The sequence below is a fragment of the Bos indicus x Bos taurus genome, chromosome 28 (assembly GCF_003369695.1).
Source record: "Bos indicus x Bos taurus breed Angus x Brahman F1 hybrid chromosome 28, Bos_hybrid_MaternalHap_v2.0, whole genome shotgun sequence".
In the NCBI taxonomy this organism is placed as follows: Eukaryota; Metazoa; Chordata; class Mammalia; order Artiodactyla; family Bovidae; genus Bos; species Bos indicus x Bos taurus.
This window is the reverse complement of record NC_040103.1, coordinates 15,715,811-15,743,632: the sequence shown is the minus strand read 5'-3', so window position 1 is coordinate 15,743,632 and position 27,822 is coordinate 15,715,811. Positions and strand designations below refer to the sequence as shown.

At 37.6% G+C, this 27,822-nt stretch overlaps 1 protein-coding gene and 1 long non-coding RNA gene across 9 annotated transcripts in view; one reads left to right on the top strand and one right to left on the bottom strand.

The window, feature by feature from the left end:
- LOC113885340 overlaps positions 1-27,822 on the bottom strand; it is a 146,797-nt gene that overhangs the window by 7,363 nt on the left and 111,612 nt on the right. For both annotated transcript variants that reach the window (XR_003509181.1, XR_003509180.1), the window contains exons 3-5: positions 10,984-11,049; positions 9,458-9,637; positions 344-497 (exon numbers count right to left, since the gene is read on the bottom strand). This is a non-coding gene — a long non-coding RNA (uncharacterized LOC113885340). The remainder of the gene's footprint in view (positions 1-343; positions 498-9,457; positions 9,638-10,983; positions 11,050-27,822) is intronic.
- ANK3 (ankyrin 3) overlaps positions 1-27,822 on the top strand; it is a 375,167-nt gene that overhangs the window by 336,603 nt on the left and 10,742 nt on the right. For 3 of the 7 annotated variants that reach the window (XM_027530609.1, XM_027530610.1, XM_027530612.1), the window contains 8 exons: positions 1,414-1,722; positions 2,002-2,092; positions 4,347-4,725; positions 6,485-6,535; positions 8,685-8,771; positions 17,559-17,642; positions 17,765-17,824; positions 19,235-19,322. In XM_027530609.1, the coding sequence (XP_027386410.1) occupies positions 1,414-1,722; positions 2,002-2,092; positions 4,347-4,725; positions 6,485-6,535; positions 8,685-8,771; positions 17,559-17,642; positions 17,765-17,824; positions 19,235-19,300 (1,127 nt within the window). In that variant the 3' untranslated portion in view covers positions 19,301-19,322. The remainder of the gene's footprint in view (positions 1-1,413; positions 1,723-2,001; positions 2,093-4,346; positions 4,726-6,484; positions 6,536-8,684; positions 8,772-17,558; positions 17,643-17,764; positions 17,825-19,234; positions 19,323-27,822) is intronic. The other 4 variants (XM_027530611.1, XM_027530613.1, XM_027530607.1 and 1 more) reach the window with 3 other exon arrangements.

Sequence of the window (27,822 nt, the reverse complement as noted above, 5' to 3'; positions counted from 1 at the left end):
ATTTAAGAAAAGTATTTCTAATAAACAGTATCATCAGAAAACAATGAAAGTATTCAATGGAACTGAAAGTCTTATTTAATTTTAACATTTTAGAATCAGAATATTATTAAATTTATAAGGACTTTCTGTTCCTACATCTTAGTATTTTACATTCCCTATTTTTAAAATTCTTAGGGAAATTTAGGAATGTTTATGAAGTCAACTTTATTTGTGCAGACTATAAACCTCATGTCATCTTAGACAAATTTTCAACAACATTTTGGTTTATGGGTGACCATAACATAAAAAATGTTCAAAACCTATAGCAAGTTGAATTTACAGCCAAAGCTAAATTGATATTTACCTTGGACTAATGGAAAAATTATACTTCAGTTTTGCAGACCAATAAGTCAGAAAATGTGCCTGGTTGCCTTTTTTTCCTGTCTCTCCTCTTTGCTGAACTTTTGTGAAACTTCCTTTCCTCACCATGACCAGACCATTGTTGACTTCTCTCTCTGCTGAAGGAGAAAAATAACTGCCTTAGTACACACAGCAAGGTTTAAAACATGGGAATTGCTCCCTCCTTCCCCTTTGCATAGGCTGGTTAGTAAACCTCTGTGTTTCACAGGATTGTCATGAACATTCAAAGGCTCTCTGCAAGTGGTTCTCCTCCTGTCTGTTGTGTATCATTTCTTTTCTCTCTTTATTTGATTCGTGGTTCTGAGTGGGTCCCTGCCACCAAGTTCACCAAGACTTCCATACATACACAACCTTTTCATCTCTGTCACATTATGATACCTGAAAAGTTTACATGGAGTCTTTTCTACTTTATCTGCCTTTGAAATCCTTTTCCTAACATCTTTCTAGATTTTTTTTCCACAGTGCTACTGCTCTAAAATCTAGTAGTCATTTCTTTCCAAAGATTAAATTCATTTTTCTTTATTGTAAATTTTATATGAAATAAGTAAGAGTTAAGAATTCAGTAGCATTGCTCTTATGTACAGTTCTTAAGTTATACGTAATTATAAAAATTGGTTTCTTATGGTTTGTTGTATTCAGTCCACCACAATGTGGATTTTGCATGCAAAGAGTATTGATAGAAAGGTATTAATTTGGCCATGGAATAAATGTATCTTACATAATGACAGCTGACTTTATACTGGATTAAATTTGTGAATGTAAGTTACTATATTAAAATGACCAAAATCAATGGAAACAATTTATATCTTAATTAACTAGTATTCTATTTTATTATAGTTTGCCACTAGTCTTTTATTTCATTATATTACAAGTATTTGAACTAAACCAATAAATTTGTCAACATTGTTCTGTAATTCATCATACATTTTCATAACTAATTTAAGTCATTCCATGTGTTTCTGTTTGATGTGCTCTAATTCATTTCAGTCAGTCCAAATGTACTGTCTTCCATAGGTTATCCTTCCCTTCAAGTGGAACTGGAAACTCCCACAGGGTTGCACTACACACCTCCCACCCCTTTCCAGCAAGATGATTATTTTAGTGATCTCTCTAGCATAGAATCTCCCCTTAGAACCCCCAGTAGACTGAGTGATGGGGTAGTACCTTCCCAGGGAAACATAGAGCATTCAGCAGATGGACCTCCAGTTGTAACTGCAGAAGACACGTCCTTAGAAGACAGCAAACTTGAAGACTCAATGCCTTTAACAGAAATACCTGAAGCAGTGGATGTAGATGAGAGCCAGTTGGAGAATATATGCCTGAGTGAGTATCCTCAATACCTCGGAAGGATGGCTGGGGCCCCAAAAGATGTTAAACCAGCAGAGCCATTGAAGCAGACTAGAAAAGTAGGAGTAAGCTCTGAACAGCAAGAGAAAGGAAAATCTGGTCCTGATGAGGAGATAACGGAAGAAAGACTCAAATCTCTATTTGAGGACATCCAACTTAAAGAAGGAGTAGAGTCTGAGGAGATGACAGAAGAAAAAGTACAGGCTATTCTTAAACGTGTTCAGCAAGAAGAACTGGAAATGTCTTCAATTACAGGTTGGCAGAACGAGACATCAAGTGGAAACCTAGAGTCCCCTGCTCAAGCTCGAAGAATAACCGGTGGGTTACTAGATCGACTGGATGACAGGTATGGCTCTGGGTCAGAAAAAGGAAAGTGAAATGAAGGTTACGTGTTAGTTTATCTATTTATCTATCTATCCATCCATCCATCATCCATCCACGCCAAACAGCTTGTAGGATACTCTGACCAGGGATCAATCCCGGGCCCTTGGCAGGGAAAGCGCACAGTCCTAACCACTGCACTGCCAAGAAATTCCAATAGTCTGTTTTAAATATATGCTTTTTAGCAGTTACTCTTTTTCTAAAATTACCATTTCAATTTTGGGATAATACATGTCTTGAAAGGTTTTTGTGAATTTCTTTTACATATTGTTTTTAAATGTCTTGTCATAGAAAATGCAGAGAAGCAAAAAAAATCATCTGTCCTTATCATACGAAGAAAAACAACATTTTATATATCCTTTCTTTTTCTACATGAATATTTTAGATAATTTGCAACATAGCATATGCTTCCCTGGTGACTCAGCTGATAAATAATCTGCCTGCAATGCAGGAGACCTGGGTTCAATCCCTGGGTTGGGAAGACCCCCTGGAGAAGGGAAAGGCTACCCACTCTAGTATTCTGGCCTGGAGAATTCCATGGGCTGTATAGACCCTGGGGTCGCAAAGAATAGGACACAACTAAGCGACATTTACTTAATATGTAATTCTTTACCCCCAATAATACTGCGATGATACAAATTTGTTTATAACTAAAGTAATTCCCTAATCATGAAGCCGTCTTTTTTTATAGTGGCCTTCCTGTAGAAAGGTAAGAGCTAGTGTCCTTCAAACACTGGTTCAGACCCCACCATCATTAGGTTCTGCACTTGACGATTTTAATTTCTAAGCTCTAAGAACATCACTGTAATTGGCTTCAAAGATAAGAATACTACTTTCCTCAAACAGGTTTATAGATTGAAAAAGAAAGCCTGTAGCATACCTACCCAATGACCGATGCAAATAGACTCTCAGTTAGCATTATTTTTCTTTCTACACACATCAGATTAAACTATATTTTACTTCAGTGGCAACTAGTGATAAGCCGGGTAAAAAGAACTGATGTTAAGTTTATCTTATAATCATATTTAATATTTTCATATTGCTTGCTCAATAAAAATTCCCAAAGAGGGTATAGACATTTGCAAAGAAGATTTCACAAAACTCCTTTTGAAAAATTGTAACATCAATGAATTCTATGTTCAGCCTACAAAAAAGAGATGATGGAGACAAGATATAGTACTAATTTTGATGTCTGAGTTCAGATATAGTCACATAATTTATAGTTGCATAAGAGGAAATTAGATATAGTTAGGAGTTAGATATAGAGTTATCATATAGAGTTACTTATCATATAGAGTCTTTACAGTATGCTGGGAGTGTCTGTCCTTAAACATATGGAATAGGATTGCTATTAATATTTTTGAGAAAGGTGCTTATTCAGAATCTGATTTATAAGAAATACACATACACATGCATAATATACATATTACACAGAAAACACTGCTCCGCTTTTACTGTCTTCAGAATTCTACAGGTAATAATCGAAGAGGCTGAAAACAATATACAAACTAGAAGATAGAAAGTCTATATTGAAACTAGTAAAACTTAGAAACCCAATTTAAAAGAAAGTAATGGAAGAGAAAGATTTTCAAGAATCTAAAGGGAAACAGTTCTCACAGGCAGTAGAAGCACCAGGTGAGCACCCACACCCTGATCACTAAGGAGAGTCAGCAGAGGTCAGGAGTGGACAAAAATGAGAATCCAAGTCAGGTTCTCAGGAGCATTCCATGTCTGGAAAAGCATGACGGTAAAATTCACAATTGGAAACATACACGGGGACTGGAACATAGGGTTCTTGGGGATACCAGAACTCTCATCACGGGAATTCACTTTGTCCTTTGTCATCAGATTTTTCATTGGCGATAATAGAAAAGCATTTTGAGATCCCCAGCTCTTTTAGGTTGGTGGGTCTGGGACTCCGGGTATGTCCATGAACCCAAGGGGCTGTAGAAGTTCAATTAAAACAAAAACAGTGGCAGCACAGCCAGCCAGGTTGCGGATCGGAGTGCAGAGGAAGCCTGGAGCCTGTGTATCATCTCCTCACCCCATACCCACGATGCACCCCCGCAGTTTGAAATCCAATAACCGGAGTTTTTATACTTTTCTATTATATGTCTTCAAAAATAGTTAAAAACATGGTTGTTGAAAATTCAGAGCCTCGGAAGCCCATTTGCAGTCATATGTTACCATTGTAAATTTCCACCTTTTCTCTGTTGCAGCCCTGACCAGTGTAGAGATTCCATTACCTCCTATCTCAAAGGGGAGCCTGGAAAATTTGAAGCCAATGGAAGCCATGCAGAAGTCACTCCAGAAGCAAAGACAAAATCTTACTTTCCAGAATCCCAAAATGATGTAGGGAAACAGAGTGCAAAGGAAACCCTGAAACCAAAAATACAAGGATCTGGTCGTGTTGATGAACCAGCATCATCACTAGCAGCGTATCAGAAGGCTCTAGAAGAAACCAGCAAGTTTGTAATAGAAGAACCTAAACCCTGTGTGCCTGTCAGTATGAAAAAGATGAGTAGGACTTCTCCTGCAGATGGCAAGCCACGGCTTAACCTCCATGAAGAAGAGGGGTCCAATGGGTCTGAGCAGAAGGTACGTCATCTAGTCTTCTACTGTGCTCTCATTTAATCTCAGAGTCCTGACTCTTCAATTTTTTTGATAATCTTGTAGCACTGGACCCGATATTCTTTACTATTTCCAAATTATAAATATGTGATCAAAAATGGTAACACTAATGATGGGAGTAAAGAAAGTACTGAGTAAAATGTGTGCTGCCATATCTTCGTTCATTAGGAATAAACATCTTTTTAGCCATTTTTCAGAAGGGAAATTACAGGGATGTTAAGTAGTAAGTATCTTAAGATCCAATATTAATTCTGTCTGGGATTTAGATTTCCTGACTTGTCTTCATTCTTGAGGATGGAGGATAATTATCCTCTCCCTCACTGGTTCTTTTACACAATTTAAAGAGTTGCTAGCCTGTGACCCAACTACGAGCTCTGTAAGTTCTGTTGCCTGAAAGGGTTTTTTAAAAATTGAAGGAACACAGTTCTCAAGAATAAATGAGGTGGGTATACTACTGTTGATTGATGACATTTAGAAATGTAGCATTAAAAGTATCATTTTAATAACTTTTATATCTAAGTTGATAATTCTCTTAATATTTGTTTTTAATCATTTAAAAACCTTACCGTCACATAATTATTTGCTTGCTTTTAGTATTTATATGATTTCTTTATATTATTTATTTCTTTATTCTTTGAGGGTAAGCGTTTTTAGACATTAAAAACTTTTAATTGAAATTATGATTCATAGATGGATATAAGAAAATTAATATCAGTTCTGTTTCCTACATTTTTGACTGCTTTTTGCTGTCTCAATTTTTGTGTCTTTTCATGAACTACGCAGTAGACATAGATTGAGAGTTATATGTCTTTGGAATAGTAGTATTTGAAGTTTTCCATAAAACATCAAGTTTACTTAAGATCTTCTACAGTGTTTTGGGTAGAAAAAAAATCTTCTGTAAAATAATGAATCCATAATTAATTTTAAGTTTAGAAAAATTTAGTAAACTCCTAACCACTTAAAAGCTAATTATCAGCTTATTAACTAATCATATCCTTTCCTTTTCCCTTCTGCAGGCTATTTTTTTTTATTACTTTCCTGCTTGTTAGGAAGGAAAGTGAAAGGAAGTAAAATTCTCGGGCTTTTCTTTCATTTCCTTCCTGACAAGTGTTGTTTTCAGTATTGATTTCTGCCTTTTTGTTAACTCTCAGTATATTTAAGCAGTATGACTTTGGATAGAATGTTCCCTTTTAAAATGAGCCCACAAACTATAGTGAGGAGCTATAGATGGGAGGGGCTACATAGTGATGTTTTAATGATGAAAATGTATTCTGCACAAGCCCATTAGAAATTGATAGGAAAGTTCTGAAATCAAATGACAATATAAATGTTAAGTATTTCTATGTATGTACATGTGCCTACATATTGCCCACTGGGGAACCATTTTCATTTGAAAATGAAAGGCTTAACCCTGGATGGAAATGCAGCTGAATTCATCAGTACTGGAAAATAATCACTGTTAAAAAATGTTTTTGCGATTTCTTATAAGTGAGTTTGTGCCTTTAGTGTTGGTCACTGGTCCTACCCCAGTGCAAAATGTCTTCAGAAGTATAGCAATTCATAATGAAGTTAAAGCTTCCAGAAGATAAGAGTCTGACCTCTCAAGAAATCCGAAGATGTTCAGGATGTCTCTTCTGTGATTAGACCATAGTACAATAGCAACCAACTAGGTCATTGGATGTATGATCTCAGAAAACAGCCCCCTTTTTGTCCCCTGAAAAATCAGGTCAAAAGACCGGGTGCAGCTCTTACACGGATGACTGCCTGCTGTTACAAGGTAAAATTCTGCTACTTTCCACCACTTTCCATGCAGCAACCCATAGCAAGGAGCACTCAGAAAAATTCCGTTTGGTCTCCGAGTTACCCTCTGTGCCACTGCCCAAGAGAATTCTCTAAAAGGAATCCTGATCAAGATTCTACTACCATCTCCTCTCTACCCTTCACCTTAATATTGGCAGAGATTGCCCAGAGAAAAATGGAACAAACATTAGCCAAATGGCCACTTATTCTTTATGTGAGGGGCTGGTCTCAGATGATTCTTGATAGGATTATGATATAATTGACATCTAGCTTTATCGTTACTGTTTACATTAACATATGTTCTTCTGCTTTTAAATATCTCAGTGAAAATCCTTCCCCAGTCTAAGATTCTGCGTATGGATAATTCAGGTTTAACTTTCTCTTCTGCCTCATCTAATCTATTAATCGCTGAATGCTCAGTAATGCTTTTGCAAGATGAATCTGTCTTACCTTTTTCTGCAATTTTTAGCCATTGTAAGCCCCCCCCCCACCCTTCACAATATTTAGATCATTCTAAGTGTCCAGAATGCATGGTCCTTTTCTTAAAAATTTTTAAAGTAATAGGCAATGCATCAGTCAGTATCTTTGCAAGGACTAAGTAACTTAAAAACTATTTCCTTTTGACACCATATTATTCAATAGGGTATTTTGTTCAGATGAAATTTCCTACAAAGGTAAGATTGATATTACTGTAACATTTTAGAATATTTGGTAAGTTTACCTTTGGTAAAAATGGCCTACTTTATTATCTATTGTATTTGAATAATATTTCATTAATTTTTGCTAACACTTATGCCTCCTTTACCAGTTTTACATATTTTTCCCTATTTTTACCAATATTAGCTACAATTTCTATCTCTGAGACTATCAGATTTGGCATAACTAGTACACTTAGAAAACAAAATACTAAAATCATTTCCATTAACATTTAGAAAAAAAATTATTCACTGTGTACTCCTGGACCATGACATTTAAGTAAAAACTGAAGATAATTTTCCCTTTGACTTATGACTCTATCACTTAGTAGTTTTTCCTTATTCCTATTCTTATCACCTAAAAATTAATATTGTGTATAATTACCATATTCTTATCTGTAGTTATCTGTGAAATGTTTCTGTTTTAATTTCATATAATTTCTTTAAAATAACACCTCAGGCTTTCACCTATTTTACATTCTTTCATTTGAATACAGGAATAAACATCTACTGAGTTCCAGTTATGTATTAGGTGCAAATTATGCTGATATATTTGTATACCTTTTGCAATGTTCAAAATAGCATATCATAAAAATCAGAAATACTATGCCTTTTTCTGTAGATCACGTCAAAGATGGCCTTAATTGTAAGGTTATACATTCATGTCAAATGTATAATATTTATTTTTAAACTAGTTTTAAATCTATACTGTTTCCCCAAACTAATAATTAGTAGCATGTATGTAGTTTCTGATGCCAAAGTCTCCATAATTGTTATTTTTAAGAACTCACAATTTTACTATCTTGATCTTTACCTGCATATGTATATTTATGCATTTATATATGCATTGCATTTATATATACACATAAGTATATATATGCAGGTAAAGGTCAACGTAATATATATATTTTATATATACTTTATACTAATATTTATACACATATATACATACATATCGGAGAAGGCAACAGCACCCCACTCCAGTACTCTTGCCTGGAAAATCCCATGGACGGACTGCAGCCCACCAGGCTCCTCCATGGGGTCGCTAAGAGTCAGACACAACTGAGCGACTTCCCTTTCACTTTCACGCACTGGAGAAGGAAATGGCAACCCACTCCAGTGTTCTTGCCTGGAGAATCCCAGGGGCAGCGGAGCCTGGTGGGCTGCCGTCTAAGGGGTCGCACAGAGTCGGACACGACTGTAGCGACTTAGCAGCAGCAGCCATACATATACAGAGTAATTTCATTTAGAATCCTACTCAAAATTTCCTTCCACTTAAATTTTTTTAAGATTTCCACAAATATACATCATGATTTTCCTTAGAGGGAGATCTAGCAAGTAAAAAAGTAATTCTTTCTTGATTTCCTTTCTCAGAATGTCTTTTATTTTTAAATGTGATGGTAAAAATTATACTAAAAATGCATTTATCAGGACTTGAAAGGCAGTGAGAGTGATTCAAGCTCGGAGGAGGAACGGAGAGTCACTACCCGAGTTATTCGCCGACGTTTGATTATAAAGGTATCCCAAAGCTAGATCAGTGTGGGGCAATGCTGTATTACTAGAACCTTCCTTGTGGTTTGGAAAATTCAGCATGCTTGGTAACTAAACAGTGCTGTGTGTGTTGGCATATTTGAAAACTGATAAAAACAACCACTGAAAGGACAAACTCACGTCGCATGGTAGTGAGTATTCTGTCTAGGCCTGTGTTTGACATGTGGCAGTTGTCATTTTATCTGAGAGTTCTTGGCATTTGTATCCTGCTTTCCTTGGAGAAGTGTTCTGTGTGTGAACAAAGATTCTATCTTGGTGAGAGAATAGTTCATATCAAATGCAATGTTCAACTGAAATCCCAGAGGCTGTTATGAAGTATGAGGTAAGATAAAGAAGAAAGAGAAGAATGAAAAGGCTCCCTTCTCAGTCTTCCCAGTTTTTAAGTTAAAATCAGTTCTTCTCAATCAATCAGTGACTAAGAATTCAGTGTTATAGCCTGGCATAGATGTATGTGAGACGATGTAAACCAAGCAAAACTTCCTGAAATAAGGTTTTTAACTTGACTGACATACAAAAAAATCAGGCTGTATTTTTTTAAGTAGGGGAAGCAAGTCTTACTGCAAGTGAAAAATGTAATTCCACCCTGTTCGAGTACAACTGAACACTATGAATAAATCTTGATTTCCCCCACAAAGGCCTTCTGAAGTACTGACTTTGTTCATGGGAGATCCCGCAGACTCCTTCTTGCAGTAAGCTGTTTATCTTCATTACTATGTCTTTAGAGAGATCTTTCTTGATGTTAGAATAATTTGAGTGCAGAGAACTAGGAAGCCATTTTCAATACACGCCTTTGAATATGGTCCAAATAACCTGAGGCTCCTTGGTTGGCAGCTCTGAAGAGAAAGAAAGGAAAGGAAGTATCTATTGAAAACCACTTACCAAACTTAACTTATCACCCATTTCCAAAGTGTCTGGAGACCCAAAAGAGAGGCAGGGAAGTCGGCTTATGTATCCCAAACTTCTCAATCCTGCTGCTTATAAATACTTTTCAGGTAGATGAGATGAAAGAAGAGAAGCAAATATGCGAAATCTGCTCTAGTCTAATTTTTCTAATACTGTGGAAACATCGGAAAAGAAAATAAGTCCTTGTCTAAATCCTAAATTATCCACAAATCAACCTCGAGCTCAATAGGTGCCATCACGTCTTTGAAAATTCCACGTAGGCAAGCCAAATTACTTACTGATAGCAGGTCATATGCTTGCAAATATACTAGATATCTATAAAGTCCTCATAATCTCATAAAGATACTTCATAAAGATACCTTCCACACATTTTCTGGGATTAAAGGGAAGAAATATTTAATTTGTTTTTTCAGAACATATTCTGAAATATTCTGCCATTATTCTGCTCAGGCTTTGCTAGTCCCATGATTACTGTCTTTAAGAAGTACTATTTTAAAGTAAAACATCTAGACAAAGCAAACCAGACATAATGGCTTTATGCTTAACATACGACATACTCATGTTGCATCAAATTCACCTCATTCATTTGTAACAGCTGCCCAGTAGAGAATTTGACTCCTGTACATATGACAGAAGGAAATAGACATAATCCTGCATAAAAAGTGGGAGAGAATGTAGAGAAGTTTTACTCTGGAGAATACTAAAAACAATAGGAACATCAACCCCCTCCCTAAGTCAATGAGGGTTATTTTGGTCTCCTAAAATTCTAGACATGCACTAGCAAGTCAGCTTTTAAGTAATTTTGTTAGCATGAATTATTTATATATTTAAGTGTAACATATAATTATATATATATATATAAACATTTTTATTAAGAGCTTAAGTTTAAAAGACTGAAATACACTATGATGTTATAGGCTTCATAAAACACAGGAGACTGTGTGCTCTCCAAATCTTCACTCCTTGAAGTCAGTGTAATTTTAGGGAGGTTGAGTGGAATCATCAGAAGATGGATTTTATAAATGGGGAGGTCATTGTATAAATAATGGAATCATTTAAACAAGCTTTGAGAAATGTCTTTTATATTTGTCAGAAAACCCAAAAGCTAAAGAATAACTATAATTATAATTGGAAGGTATAATAGGTATAACAAAAAATCTTTGTAAACTATATATATAGAAATCTTTCTGGTTACTTTTTTTCTGATCAGATTTTGGGGGCCCTTGAAAAAGAACACATTTCTTTTGCTTTTTCTCTTTATTTCATACACTCGTACCTTCATAATGTAAAGGAGCTTGAGACTGCAAGTACGACACGGTAAATGTCACATGGGCTCCATTCTCTGTTTAAAAAAAACAAAACAAAACATAAAATGAGAATGTTAGGACCTAAAGGAGTCATTGAGACTAAAATTATTTCTTCTCCTAGATGATAAAACCAAGCATTAGAGATGAATTGATTTACCCAAAATCACTCAGCTGATGTTAAAAATTCTGGAACCAAAACCCAACCCCTGCCCCTCTAGTGACGCACCTTCTACCTGCCTTTTCCACAATACTGTATCTCTTCCAGGACAAAATGAAAGGGAGTGACTTTTCCTAGATTCAATTAGGCACTTGGTCACTTAGACTTTTCCAGTAGTACAGAAGGAGACAGCATTAGGCTATCTTTCTTGGAAACCGTTTGATGGGGCTGGAATGCCAGGAATTTGACCTACTTATGGAGGCTGTCCAACTTGGACTGAACCAGTATATTTACACTGTTTGCCATAGTAATCCCCTCGGCACTTAGAATCTTAGAGCTGAAAACTGTTTGAGAGTTGCTCCCCCCTTCCAGAGCTAGCTTTCTCCAGGAAGTACCAATGGAAACAGTAGATTCCATTACCTCAGGTCTAGGCAAATCTGTCTTTATAGCCATTCAAGTTGTATAATAAAGAGGATGAAAGCATAATTTTATGATTTTTATCTTTCATTTCATATGTGAATTCATTTTCTAATTTTTAAATATTTTTTGTTTAATATTCTCAAGTCCCTAAGAAATGAATGAACTTAAACTCTCCCATTTGTTTAGGGATTTTTAAATTTTATAAGTATATTCATTTATTCATATATAATATCACGGTGGTTTCAAATTTGGAAGCAGTTTAAGTAAACTGACCAGTCTCTATGAGCTTGTTTATATTATTTGCTCAGCAAATTCTATGATTACATAGGTAAAAATTTTAATTCAAACCATTGTGAACTTTGATAAAATTCAAACAACTGAATTTTTACTATATAGTTCAACTATATTTTTATTTCTACTTTTGAGTAATTTTACTGATTTTCAAAACAAGCGTTTAAATGTGTGTTTTTCCCCACCAAACAATTCAAAAGTACAAAAAAGTTCAACATATCCATTCCACTTACCAGAGGTAACAGTTATTCACAAGCCTCAGATTGTTCTATATACCTATAACAGTATGTATGTGTACACAGAATATACATGTACATAGATCCCCAGAATGTGGGTTTCTAGGAATATGAAAATGGGTTATACTATACATGTTGCTTAGCAATTTGCTAAGTTTATATAAATACATATATAGAGAGAGAAGAGAAAAATAGAAATCCTAAAATGCAGTACTTCCAAAGGGAAGTACAGCTAGTCTTCATAAAGGTGGCTACCAGGAATGATACTGTGACACTATATGTGCTCTAATTTTCCTTTGAAATAGGCAAGGAAAAAGTAGGTGGAGATATTGCCAAAAATAATGCCATTACCAAAAGTAGCATGGAAATTTTATTTACTTAAAAGTACAAATATTTTCAAGAACTTCAGAGAGCCTCTGATGTACCTGACAAATGAAAGATGAAAAAAATTTTACATGTATTTTGTGACACTTTACTAACTTTCCAGTCTATCTAATTAACTACTATCTAATCCATTCCCCAAATTTAGTGAGTTTTTACGTAATCATGCAACTCGTTTTGACCTTACTAAGGCACTAGTTGACCATATTTAGTGCCCATTTAAGATAAGTATCTTTACCTTTAGTTATACATGAATAGTATGAATTTTCAGTAGGAAACAATGCCTGCATACCACAGCAGATCTCATCAACCTATATTGCTTGTTATTTATAAACAAGACTTTGCTTTTTTCTAAGGCTATTAATATAAATCAATATACTTACATGTATTTTCTGTGCTTATAAATATACCTACTAGAAATGTCTTTCAGAGAGTGTCTGAAAATTGGCATCTTTCCCCACTGAAGAGTCAATTTATAACCATCTCTAATAGGTGGCAATTTTAATGGATTTTCCTAGGATCCTGGAATTGTCTTAACACTCAAGGACCTGGACATGTCCAATAGTTACCTCAAACATATCTCACTTACTCATGTTTAAACTATAGTGAAATCTTTCATGACCTTTTTTGAGTTTTCTGGTTCCTCTAAGCCTTTACTTGTAAAATAATGTTTTTTCCTAAATGTGTAAAACCAACCATTGTTGTTGTTCAGGTGCTAAGTTGTGCCTGACTCTTTGCAACCCATGGACTCCATGACTCCTCTGTTAACTCCTGTCCCAGAGTTAGCTCAAATTCATGTCCATTGAGTCAATGATGCTATCTAACCATCTCTGCCGCTCCCTTCTTTTGCCTTCAGTCTTTCCCAGCATCAGTCTTTGCCAGGGAGTCGGCTCTTCACATCAGCTGGCCAAAGTATTGAAGCTTCAGCTTCAGCATCAGTCCTTCCAGTGAATATTCAGGTCTGATTTCCTTTAGGATTGACTGGTTTGATCTCCTTGCAGTCCAAGGGACTCTCAAGAGTCTTTCTCGCAATCACATCCCTACATGACTACTGGAAAAATATAGCTTTGACCTCTGTCAGCAAAGTGATTGTCTCTGCTTTTTAATATGCAGTGTAGTTTGATGGGTTTGATCTCTGGGTTGGGAAGATACCCTAGAAAAGGGAATACCTAACCATTCCAGTTTTCTTGCCTGGAGAATTTCATGGACAGAAGAGCCTGGCAGGCTACAGTCCATGGGGTCACAAAAGTCAGACACAACTGAGCAGCTAACACTAGATTTGTCATAGATTTCCTTGCGAGGAGCAAGTGTCTTTTAATCTCATGACCGAAGTCACCATCTGCAGTGATTTGGGAGCCCAAGAAAGTAAAATCTGTCACTGCTTCCACTTTTCCCCCTTATATTTGACATGAAGTAATGGTATGATCAGATGCCATGATCTTAGTTTTTTCAATATTGAGTTTAAAGCCAGCTTTTTCACTCTCCTCTTTCACCCTCATCAAGGGTCTCTTTAGTTTCTCTTCATTTTCTGCCATTAGAGTGGTATCATCTACATACCTGAGGTTGATATTTCTCCCGGCAATGTTGATTCCAGGAGAAAACAGCCAGCCTGTGCTTCATTCAGCCCAGCATTTCACATGATGTACTTTGCATAAAAGTTTAATAAGCAGGGTGACAGTATGCGGCCTTGTCATGCTTTGCTAAGTCACTTCAGTAGTGTCCGACTCTGTGCGACCCCATAGACGGCAGCCCACCAGGCTCCCCCGTCCCTGGGATTCTCCAGGCGAGAACACTGGAGTGGGTTGCCATTTCCTTCTCCAATGCATGAAAGTGAAAAGTGAAAGTGAAGTCGCTCAGTCGTATCCGACTCTTAGGGACCCCATGGACTGCAGCCTACCAGGCTCCTCTGTCCATGGGATTTTCCAGGCAAGAGTACTGGAGTGGGGTGCCATTGCCTTCTCCGCAGCCTTGTCATATTCCTTTCCAAATTTTGAACCAGTCTGTTGTTCCATGTCTGGTTCTAACTGTTGCTTCTTGACCTGCATAAAAGTTTCTCAGGAGACAGGTAAGGTGGTGTGGTATTCCCATCTCTTAAAAATTTTCCACAGTTTGTTGTGATCCACACAGTCAAAGGCTGTTGTGTAGCCAGTGAAGCAGAAGTTGATGTTTTTCTGGAACTCCCTTGCTTTCTCCATGATCCAATGAATGTTGACAATTTGATCTCTGGTTTCCCTGCCTCTTTGAAACCCAGCTTGGACAGCTGGAAGTTCTCAGTTCATATACCACTGAAGGATTTTGAGCATAACCTCACTAGCATGTGAAATGAGCTCAATTGTACAGTCATTTGAACATGCTTTGGCATTACCCTTCTTTGGAATTGGAATGAAAACTGACCTTTTCCAGTCCTGTGGCCACTGCTGAGGTTTCAAATTTGTGATATATTGAGTGCAGCATTTTAATAGCATCATCTTTTAGGATTTGAAATAGCTCAGTTGGAATTCCATCACCTCCACTAGCTTTGTTCGTAGTAATGCTTCCTAAGGCCCACTTGACTTCACACTCCAGGATGTCTGGCTCTAGGTGAGTGACCACAGCATCATGGTTATCCAGGTCTTTTTTATGTACAGTTCTTCTGTGTATTCTTGCCACCTCTTAATCTCTTCTGCTCCTGTTAGGTCCTTGCCATTTCTGTCCTTTATCATGCCCATCTTTGCATAAAATGTCCCCTTGATCTCTCCAATTTTCTGTAAGAGATTTCTAGTCTTTCTTATTGTTTGTCTCTATTTTTTGCATTGTTTATTTAAGAACTCTTTCTTATCTCTCCTTCCTATTCTCAGGAACTCTGCATTCAGTTGTGTATATCTTTCCTTTTCTCCCTTGCCTTTTGCTTTTCTTCTTTCCTCAACTATTTGTAAAGTTTCCTCAGACAACCACTTTGCTTTCTTGCATTTCTTTTTCTTTGGGATGGTTTTGGTCACTGCCTCCTATATAACATTATGAACCTCTGTCCATAGTTCTTCAGACACTCTACCAGATCTAATCTCTTGAATCTACTTGTCACCGCTACTGTATAATCATAAGGGATTAGATTTAGGTCTTACCTGAATGGCCTAGTGGTTTCCCTACTTTCTTCAAATTAAGCCTGAGTTTTGCAATAAGCAGCTCATGATCTGAGCCACAGTCAGCTCCAGGTCTTGTTTTTACTGACTGTATAGTGAGTGCTTTTCTGTCTTTGGCTACGAAGAATATAATTAATCTGATTTTGGTGTTGATAATATTCTGGTAATATTCATAGGCAGACTCATCTCTTGGGTCACTGGAAAAGGATATTTGCTTTGACCAATGTGTTCTGGCCTTTGCCCTGCTTCATTTTGTACCCCAAGGCCAGACATGCCTGTTATTCCAAGTATCTCTTGACCAATGGTGCAAAACATAAATAATACTCCTTAAGAACTTGTTACAGATTTTAGTGCATTCAGGCAGGACACCTCTACACATTTTTCTATTTCCTTCCCTCTCTTAACTGTGCTAAATGAAATTAGTCATAAACAAGGTTCAAGATGAACTAAACAAGCATGAACAACAAGAAACATCTTGTTTTATTTTCATCCCATCTCTGTACTCCAGTGAGGTAAAATGAGTCAAATATCCCATGCATGACCTATGAGCCCACAATCTATAAGAAAACAAAGTCACTTCGTAAAAAAAAAAGAAAACAGTTTTGTTAGCAAAATAAGGTACATTTCAGTTAGTCTTTGTTATTTTAAACCAGAACTTCCTTTCTACGGGCTGCAATAAAAACAATCATAGAATTTCTCACCATCGGCAGACACTGGCAAAATTCTCAGAACTACCACCTTTCCCATGACCGTAACATTAAAAGAGTTAGAATCCTGACTCTCCCAGAAACTCAGCTGTCTTCATCAAGATTTGCCATTTTTCCTTTAAAAAAAAAAAGAAAAAAGTACAGGGTACAGTAACTATAGTACATAGTACTATTGCATTGTCCAGGTCACCTCTTCAACAAGAAGTTTTACTACAGGTCAGCAGGTCTCTAAAGTGGGTCTGCACTTAAGGTGTTTGTTCTTGTTCCCCAAAACTCTTAAGTGAGACTGACCTAATGTTGACACCAGTGAAGAAGGTAATGTGTTATAAATACAGTCCTATTTTTGCTCTCTGAGTGGTTTTTCTTATCATATAATCATAAAGCTAATAGGTATTAAGGAACCATCTAAATCTACTGAGCTATTAGCAGGAAAATATGAGGCCACCTTGGCAAGTTAAGAATTGATTCCCTTTTTTTTAACTCACCAGAGGAAGAACCTTGACAATTTCCTCTTCTAAATCAGATTGCAGTCACTACCTGAAAGATGCCATCATAACATTCCTTAAGTAATTAATCAGTCATCACAGAGGGTTCCTTCACTTAAAGATGATATTCTGAAACTATGTACTTCATCAGACATGGTTATTAGCATATACAACTTATGAAAGGCTAAGTGTAGAAAAAAATAAGGTTTTCTCTGTACTCTCAACTTTTCTCACAGTACTAGAAAAAAATGTACATATTACCCTCAGTAAAGGAATTTTTAAATTAAGCAAAGAGTGATTAATATAATACCCCAACTAAGATTCAAATTAGATACAAGGCAATCCACCAAAATGAGAGATTTGGTAGAACTAGTGAAGAAACATTTATTCAAAGTGAAATAATCTAATTAGAGCTCTAATCATTAGCTAAATCTTTTTTCAACAAATAAAACCTTTTTGTCTGTCTATCGATGTATAACTGCATTGTATGATTACATATTTTCAAATTCTTCCTTCTTGGAGTTTGTTGCTAACCATCATTCTTATATGTATTTGAGGTTTAATGCTTTGAATGTTGTTGACTGCTAAATAATTCCATGGAGTCAGTGTTCTCCCCTTGCCCTCGAATAGCAAGTAGAGTTTTATACCTTCTTTTTCTAAAATTCCACAGAGCATGTGTGTGGTGTATGGAGTGGTGTGGAGATCTATGCATCTAGTTTATTGCTAATCTTTATGCCACATCCTTTAGGGAGAGGAAGCAAAAACCATTCCTGGTGAATCTGTCACAGAAGAACAGTTTACTGATGAAGAAGGCAACCTCATCACCAGAAAAGTAATCACCAACGGGATTTCATGCTTCTCTTGGGTTTAGATTTTCTATTTGTTTGCTATAGTGTCAGCTCTTGAAACAGAAGAGAGAAAAAGCTCTCCTTTTCACTATTGCTTCCTATACAGATCACTCGGAAAGTACTAAGACGAATTGTTATCCCACAAGAGAGAAAACATGATGACGTGGTAATGGAGAGGAACTGTCAGAAAGAAAGCAGAGGATAAAGGCTTTGTGAACGCTTTAGAACATGCTCCTAACAGCCTGGCATCTGCAGTGTGGCAGCTTGAAGCATTTGCTGCTTTTGACATCTTGTGTATTTGATCAGGGTCAAAGAAAAAGACTTTCCTTCCTAACATTCTTTAACACCATATACTTTTACTATCTTTAGAGTTTTCACAGAAATCATTTCATTTATGGAGGATGGAATGTGCCAGTTCAAGCATGGGAGAGAAAATTTAAAAACCCTCCACCACAACCAAATCCCTTGGCCATCCCCGACCCTAGCCCTCCCGGCCCGCACTCTACCGGCAGCCAAGGACCTGGAGAGAGAGCACTTGTTTCCAGAGATGCACAAGGTTTAATTAAAAGTCAGAGTGATAAAAGCTTGTCATAAGATCCTTACACTGAATCTCTTTCCAGTATATTCTACAGGGGAATACAAATCCCCCTCTCCCCCATCTTAGCCTGAAGAGGATTTTCCTCTCTGGGTTAACAACAGCCCATCTCCTGTGTACCAGTTAAAGAACCAAAGTCATCACCGAGCAGCGTAACTCAGCAAATGAATCTCTAACTCCCAGAGAAAACATCTCTGGTTATTTTTCATTTCTTTCCTTTCTCAGACCTTACCCTTTTCATAAAAATAAAAAAAAAAAAGAAACTTGAATACCTGTGTTTACATAAGAAAAAACTAAACTGAAAATTTCTGAGGAGTAATTCAGAAAATTGGAAGGACTACTGCGTTTTCTGTTTTAAGTAGGTTAAAAGCTGAGCATTTGTGCAAACCACTTTGCTCACAGAGAAGTGTGTCCTTGATGCTCAGTGAAGAGAGGTCTTGTTTTATGGAAAAAGGGTGCCTACTTTGTCAGGAGTAAGAGGAAGGGCGTGGTAATTTCACGAATTAGAAAAGGTCTCTCAGCCCGACAGCACTTCCATGGTGTTTAGTTCATGATTAGTGCTTTACTGAGAAATTTCCGTCTCATTACAACAGATTGCTTAACATTCTGCTGACTTTAAAAGGCATAAATTATAACTTACTAATATTTTTTACAACGGGGGTTTGAGTGCCTTGAAAGCTTTAGTGATTTCTTCTAGCTTCACAGGAAATGGACAGGCTGTTTGAATGATCACTAATAGAATGAATGATTGTGAAGTATAGTAACATGGTATTCATTCTGATGGTGCTCTCCAGCTTGCCTTGATGCTGCTGAGCTGTGTGGTTAAGGTAAATAGATGGTATTTTTGGACATGAAGTGACAAAGTGCTTTAAACTGTGTCTCACTTACCCTAATCTAGCCTCAAGGAACCAGAACGGAACCTGCTTTTTAATGAAAACTCTTTCACCACGAATCTTAATGTGTACATTCCTTTCAAAACAGGGAGAAGCTTATAAGATGAAGACGAAGAAAGAAATCCGTCAAGTGGAAAAGAAGAGCCATTCATAACAGTAAACGGTCAACCAACGTGGTAAGTAAGTGTGCTCAAATCAACAACACTAGCACATCTAATTTCACCAAATAAGTGATCCATGCCTCCTGCACCCTTCCTCTCTTTTTCACGGAATTACAGCTTTGAATATCCAGTATGCAGTTGGAGTCATTTTTATGTTTGTGTATACAAATGTTGTTGTTGTTTAGTTGCTAAGCTGTGTCTGACTCTTGTGACCCCATGAACTAGCCTGCCAGGCTCCTCTGTTCATGGGATTTCCCCAGGCAAGAATACTGGAGTGGGTTGCCGTTTCCTTCTCCCAGGGATCTTCCTGACCCAGGGATCGAACCCGGGCACTGTCTCCTGCATTGGCAGGCAGATTCTTTACCACTGAGCCACCAGGGGAGCCCACACACACACACACTAAAACTATGGCCTCCAGCTCACAGTCCATAGACTTTCTCTTCACAATTTAGTCAGGAATTTAAATGTAAATGATGTTTTCAGAAGCAAGTGTAAATATTGATCACTGAGTCTCCTCAAAGAGTGAAGGCTCAGTGTTTAAGATGCAGTAGCATTATTCATTCTAACAGGAAGGTTATTTGGCAACAAATAGTTCATATAAATGTACTTGGAAAGTTGTATTGATTCAGTTTCCCACCATTTTTGCAGAACAGCATCTGAGACTATAATTTTGGTTGGAATATATTGGTTGCCAAGTTTAAATGAAGTGACCAAAATCTCTGTGTACTACTTAATATATTTTGTATAAACAAAGCAAATTAAATAGGAGGCTAATGGGACTACTGTGTTTTCTAAGTTAAAATGTTTAGTGAGCTTTGTTTAAAGTTGTCTGAATTTTTCTTCAGAAAGAAGGGTGTTTTCCTTTAATATTGTTTTCTGAACTTTACTTTGTGCTAGTTCTTCCTACAGAACCACAATTAGAAAGCCCCTATGGGGTGAAAAAGCAGATAGAGCTTTGAAAAGCTCTTTGTAAGTCTGTGAGACAAAGCTGGATGAGTTCTTAGGGCTGTTCACCAAGAGTTTTCATAGCCCCCAGAAACAAAGAGCAAAGAGATCCCAGTTTCCACTTCCATTCATCTGCTGTTCCCCAGTTACCAGAATCCTGGTATTTGGAGTGTTGCCATAAGGAACTGAGAAATCAGAGTCTCGTTGCCCCAAATTTTGTATGTGAGGTGACTGTAACTAAGACCCAAAGAAATTCTTAGTCCCTCCACCGCCAGAAAAACTCTTATTATTTGCCTGCTTATTCACTTAAGGATTGATTTCCCTTTCTCTCCATGAGGCTTTCTGCCTAAGGCGCTGGGGAATCACTAGTCAACAACACTAGGGCGGTCCTGGTCCTCACTGACCTTGTGTTTGGAGAGTTCATGGTAGGCAGTCGTTTCAGTATTTCAGGCTTTGAGGAAACTCCTGGGAACTGCAGAGAGCTCTGGAAATAACAACGTTTGCTCTACATCCTCACCCAGTGCTCCAGGCGTACCCTTCACTTGATTCTCACAGTCAGTCCTCTTGGACTGGCACCTTTATCATCCCCATTTAACAGGCTCAGAATTGCCCAAGGTCACCTAAGTAAAAAGCGGCAGAAAAAGGATGCAAACCCTAACGGGCAGCTCCGGAGCCCACACTCTTAACCCTGGTAACTGGATATCTGACCTTGTCTGAGGTGACAGGGAAGGTTTTCTTTGAGAAAATGATGCTTGAGCTGTTTTAGAGGGTGAATAGGACTCAGTTGGGTAAAGAGGAAGACACTGGATGGTGTTTGGGATAGCCTTCCAGGCATAGGCTACAGCATTTTGCCAAGGCCAGAAGGAGAAAGAAACAAGAAGGGAGAATAGGTCAGTGCAGCTGGTAGAAGGTTTTGGCCTTGTGTCTGGAGAGGTAAGAAAGATTCCGGTCTCATAAGCCTCTTTCCACTAAAAGTTTAGGTTTTGCATCACTTACTCTAGCTGCAAGACACAGAATGAAGGGAGGTGACCATAATAGATGAGCAGATAACCTGTTAAACTACTGAAGATGCTGGCTTGGGCAGTAAGGATTGTAAGAGGTAGTGACAGTAAGGCTGAATCAAGAGATAGTGACATGAATTGCTTTTTGTCAGATGATAAGGGTGAGAGATGAGAAAATTAAGGATGACATCAGTGAGGCAATATCTAGAATGAACCCACCCATTATTCATGTCTTACTGCTGAACCTAGTAAAAGACATATATATATTTTTTTTTTTTAATTGAGGTGTAGCTGATTTACAATATTAGTTTCAGATGCATAACACAGTGATCCAAAATTTTTATAGATTGTACTCCATTCAAAATTTTTATAGATTATACTCCATTTAAAGTTTTTGTAAAATACTGGCTATATTTCACTGGGCTGTACAATATGTCTTTGTAGCTAATTTACTGTACACACCTTAGTCTGTACCCCTTAACCTCCTACCCTTGTCTCGTCCCTTCTGCCTTCCCTCTCCCCACTGGTCACTAGTGGTTTGTTCTCTATATCTATGTGTCTATATTTTGCTATATTCTGTTATTACTTATATGTGGACTAAAAAATAAATATGTATTCGTCTTTCTCTGACTTATTCACGAAACATAATATTCTCCAGGTCCATCTATGCTGTTGTAAATGGCAAAATTTCACTTTTTAAATATTCCATTCCATATATATATATATATACACATCTTCCTTATCCACTATTTTGACCCACTTATTTTTGCTATTGTTTCCATTGCCTTAGGAGACATATCCAAAAAAGATATTGCTACAGTTTATGTCAAAAAGTATTCTGTGTTTTCTTCCAGGACTTCTATGGTTCCCAGTATTACTTTTAGGTCCTTAATCTATTCTTAGTGTTTTAGTTTTCTTTTTATATGTTGTGACAAATGTTCTATTCTTATTCTTTGACATGTGAGTGTCCAATTTTCCCAGCATCACTTATTGATGCTTTTCTCCATTGCATATTCTTGCCTGTTTTGCCATAGATTAATTGACCATAAATGTGTGGGTTTATTTTTGGGCTCTCTAGTCTGTTCCATTGATCTGTGTGTGTGTTTTTGTGCCAGTAGCATACTGTTTTAATTACTATAGCTTTGTAATATAGTCTGAAGTCAAGGAGCATCGTACCTCTAGCTCTGTTCTTCTTTCTCAAGATTTCTTTGGCTAATTAAAAAGAATGCAATAATGCCATCTGTAGCAACATCAGTTCAGTTCACTTGCTCAGTCATGTCCAGCTCTTTGCGACCCCATGAATCGCAGCACGCCAGGCCTCCCTATCCATCACCAACTCCCGGAGTTTACCTAAACTCATGTCCATCGAGTTGGTGATGCCATCTAACCATCTCATCCTCTGTCATCCCCTTCTCCTCCTGTCCCCAATCCCTCCCAGAATCAGGGTCTTTGCCAATGAGTCAACTCTTCACATGAGGTGGCCAAAGTATTGGAGTTTCAGCCTCACCATCAGTCCTTCCAATAAACACCCAGGACCAATCTCCTTTAGGATGGACTGGTTGGATCTCCTTGCAGTCCAAGGGACTCTCAAGAGTCTTCTCCAACACCACAGTTCAAAAGCATCAATTCTTTGGCACTCAGCTTTCTTCACAGTCCAACTCTCACATCCATACATGAACACTGGAAAAACCATAGCCTTGACTAGACGAACCTTTGTTGGCAAAGTAATATCTCTGCTTTTGAATATGCTATCTAGGTTGGTCATAACTTTCCTTCCAAGGAGTAAGCGTCTTTTAATTTCATGGCTGCAGTCACCATCTGCAGTGATTTTGGAGCCCATAAAAATAAAGTCTGACACTGTTTCCACTGTTTCCCCATCTATTTCCCATGAAGTGATGGGCCCAGATGCCATGATCTTCGTTTTCTGAATGTTGAGCTTTAAGCCAACTTTTTCACTCTCCTCTTTCACTGTCATCAAGAGGCTCTTTAGTTCTTCCTCACTTTCTGCCGTAAGGGTGGTGTCATCTGTATATCTGAGGTTATTGATATTTCTCCTGGCAATCTTGATTCCAGCTTATGCTTCTTCCAGCCCAGCATTTCTCATGATGTACCCTACATAGAAATTAAATAAGCAGGGTGACAATATGCAGCCTTGACGTACTCCTTTTCCTACTTGGAACCAGTCTGTGGTTCCGTGTCCAGTTCTAACTGTTGCTTCCTGACCTGCATATAGGTTTCTCAAGAGGCAGGTCAAGTGGCCTGGTATTCCCATCTCTTGAAGAATTTTCCAAAGTTTATTGTGATCCATATAGTCAAAGGCTTTGGCATAGTCAGTGAAGCAGAAATAGACGTTTTCTGGAACTCTCTTGCTTTTTCCATGATCCAGCAGATGTTGCCAATTTGATCTCTGGTTCCTCTGCCTTTTCTAAAACCAGCTTGAACATCTGGAAGTTCATGGTTCACATATTGCTGAAGCGTGGCTTGGAGAATTTTGAGCATTACTTTACTAGCCTGTGAGATGAGGCAATTGTGCAGTAGTTTGAGCATTCTTTGGCATTGCCTTTCTTTGGGATTGGAATGAAAACTGACCTTTTCCAGTCCTGTGGCCACTGTTGAGTTTTCCTTATATATTGTTATACCAAGTGAAGCAAATCAGAGGACTAATATTGTATGACATGTGAAATCTATAAAGAAATTACACAAATGAACTTACAGATTAATAAAACACTAAGCATGAATTTGCCATTTAAATTACTCTGTTTAAGCAATTCTAAGTGATAAATAAAACTAGAAGAGAGTTCAGTTTAGCTGTCAGCTCTAGTATGCCCCTAAAAGTTTAGTAACTTGTTCAATCATAGAGTCAGACTCTGAGTAGGAAAGAACCAAAAAGGTTATCTACACCAGTGAAGCCATTTTTCTAGAGTAACATATACCTAATACCTATGAATAAATGACACCAAAAAAAATGTGAAAATGTTAAGCTTCCAGGGTCATTTAGAACAAATTAATACAGAAATGACTTGTCAAAACTATACAAGAGACATCAGAATGATAAATAATCCACTCCGTAAAGCAGTGGGCTTGGCTTTGGCTCATTTGCTACACCACTCAAAGGAAAGAGAAACTCAATAGGAGCATTCATATGAATGTGAAAATAGCTTCAACGTAAAGCAAACTAAATGTGTCAGATGGAAAGAACAGTGATTTGACTGCAAGCCTCATTTTACTCTCCAGGGTATTTACCTTTCATAAGTGAACTTAGGAAATGAGTCCAAGAATACTGCTTATAATTCCAGGACACTGAATGTGTGCTCTGGAAAAATCAATTTGCAAATATATTGAGGGTTTTTATGACCCTGCTGGCTGTCTTTTTTATTTTTTTAACAGTAGAACAACTAATAAGCACATGGAATGTGGCCAAATTTCACTGAATATCAGATGGTAACATTAAAATTTTTATTCTGGTTTTATAATCAGTTGAATTTTGAACTATCTGAACCCTACACCTGCCTTTCTTTAATACTGAGTCACAGCCATCCTATTTTTAATGTAAGGGAAAAGCTGATGGCTGAACATAAAGATGTATACATAATATATAATGATTTATACCTTATAAAATGCTTTTACATTTTTGTCTTACTTGTCAAACAAGCTTCCAGGAAGGTCAGACTGATTTTGATTGCTACCTTTTACAGATGAGGATGCTAAGGCTCAGAGAGGTCATATGACCTTTCTTCTGTTACACAGCTGTGATTGGAAGAACTAGAACTTAACTCAAGATTGATACTTCACTTAGTGTCCAATGCCACTAAGCTGTCTTTCTAAAATTACTTATGAATAATAATAGCCATATCCCATCAGAGATTACTATATGCCAGGTAAGATCATTACATACATTACCTCATGTAGTCCCCAAAACAATGCTATAAGGTAAATACTATTATCCCTTTTTTAATAAAGGAGGAAACTGAAGTTTGGAAGAATTAAATGACTTACCCAAGGTCTGTAGCTAATGAGCAAAAGAATAAAACTTGAACTTATCCAGAGCCTAGCTCTTAACTGTTACTCATACTAATAGTTAAACAATATTTGATTATTATCAGAAACCTAAAAGCATTTTGAATCAGAGACATATGTAAAGGCAACCTGCAGTAAATTTCTTCATACAGTACACAGTGAAAATACTCAGTGTTTTGGTTTTGGTTTTTAAAATAAAACAAACCTTCCTACCATAATCTCCAAATGTTTACTTTAAAAATGCCATTAGAGAACTGATTAGTGAGGCTGTGGCATGAGAAGGCCCCCAGATATATGTCATAAAAGACTGTGGAACAGCTGCATTTTAAACCTCTTTCAGGGAAACGCTCAAGATCGCACAGCCACGTAGAAGCCAGGAGCAGCAACAGCACCCAGGCCTGCTGGGGAAATACTTTATTACCCGAGGTCAAAACGTTGACTCATTTCATTCATGTCTTCAAAAAGTATTTGACCTTCTACCTGGCTTAGAGTGAAAAACCTAGATACACAGAGGTGAATAAAACCTCCATGGCCTCTGCCCTTTTACATCTCTCAGCCTGCAAAGGGGAAAGAGATGGGACACATGTTGTCTAAGGGCTAAAAATACGAAGTCCAAGATCCAAGGAAGAATAACACAGGAACATATTTAGACTTGGGGGCTGGGGAAAGTCATGCCATTTATGCTAAGGCCTCATAGGTACCACCAGCAATGAAAACGGGAAGGAAAAGAGGACTCCAAGCAAACGGTACAACATCTGCAAGGGCCTTGAGGTAGGAAAAGGCCTAACACATTTCGGGACATGAAAGATCAGTGCCCCAGAGCCTGGTGAGCTGGTGGTGACTCAGGCAGGCCCATGATGAAATGAGAAGTGCTTCGTCATAGGCCAGACTATAGGATTTGGATTTCATTAAAAAAAAAAAAAAATTGAAGCCTTTGAAAGATTTTAAGCAAGAGCCTGACCTTTTTTTTTCAAACACATCAGCTATGTAGAGAAGGATTGGAGGGAAAACAAGAATAAACTGAAGGGGATGAGCTAGGATGTCATTGCTATCGTCCAGCTAAGCCACACGATGACAGGGCTAGGACCTGGGCTGTAGTTTTAGGAAAGTCGACAGTATCTGATGGCTTGGAGGTAGGATGGAGAAGAGTTGAATCAAGAATGACACCAGGTTCCAAGTATAAGCAAGTGGGTGGTGGAAAAAGGAACAGGATGGGTTTTGAAACTATCAAGAACTCAGGCCATTTGTCAGTCCGTAAGTCTGGAGCTCTGAGGAAAGATTGTGACTTGACATATAAAAATGAGTGTTATCACTCAAGAGGTGAGTCCTGAATATCAGAGAAAGGGAACACCAGAGAATAGATGTGATTACCTAGGGAGAAAGTGAACGTGAGCAAAGAAGGGGCTCAGGATTGAGCCGCAAAGAACATTTTGAAGAGAACAGAGCTTTAGAAGGTTGCCTCTGACCTCTTCCTTCCTAGAGATCTCCAAGCTGTTCTATCTGTTCTAATCTAAAACTGCCTACATAGTCAGCCTTGGCCCTCCAGCATATTTGTTTGGTTTTACCGTTAAATATTTTAATCCTTGAAGTTTAATATCAGTGGATAAAAGAAACTTTCCTGTAATGCAGCTTGGCTGATAAGCTTTTATAAATAAGTGATCACACACATTTAGAGCCCCTTTACTCTTAGCATGTGGCACTCACTGTGTTTGTGATCGAGAGTCCCACATTTAAGACGTTATCCTAATACAACTCAGCCATAACAAAGAGTGAAATAATGTCATTTGCTGCAACATGGACGGACCTGGAGATCATCACACTAAGGTGAACAGGGAAGACGCATCACCTATATGTGACATCTTAAAAAGGAAATACAATGAACTTATTTCCAGGACAGAAAGAGACTCACAGACGTGGAAAACATGCATATGGTTATAAAAGGGAAAACAGGGCTGAGGGAAGGAGAAATTAGGAGATTGGAATTGATACACTGCTGCTGCTGCTGCTGCTGCTGCTAAGTCGCTTCAGTCGTGTCCGACTCTGTGCGACCCCATAGATAGCAGCCCACCAGGCTCCCCCGAACCTGGGATTCTCCAGGCAAGAACACTGGAGTGGGTTGCCATTTCCTTCTCCAATGAATGAAAGTGAAAGGGAAGTTGCTCAGTCGTGTCTGACTCTGTGCGACCCCATAGACGGCAGCCCACCAGGCTCCTCCATCCATGGGATTTTCCAGGCAAGAGTACTGGAGTGGGGTGCCATTGCCTTCTCCATTGATACACTACTATATATAAAATAATCAACCAGGGCCTACTGTATAACACAGGGAACTATACTCAATATTTTGTATTGAGTATACTCAATATACTCAATATACAAGAATCTGAAGAATAGATATGTATGTGTATGTGTACACATATATATATAAAATCACTTTGATGTATACCTGAAATTAACACAACTTTGTAAATCAACTTTCCTTCATATATATAAATTGAAAAAAGACATTATCCCAAGCATTGCTACTTACTTGAGGACATATAACTACAGTCTAG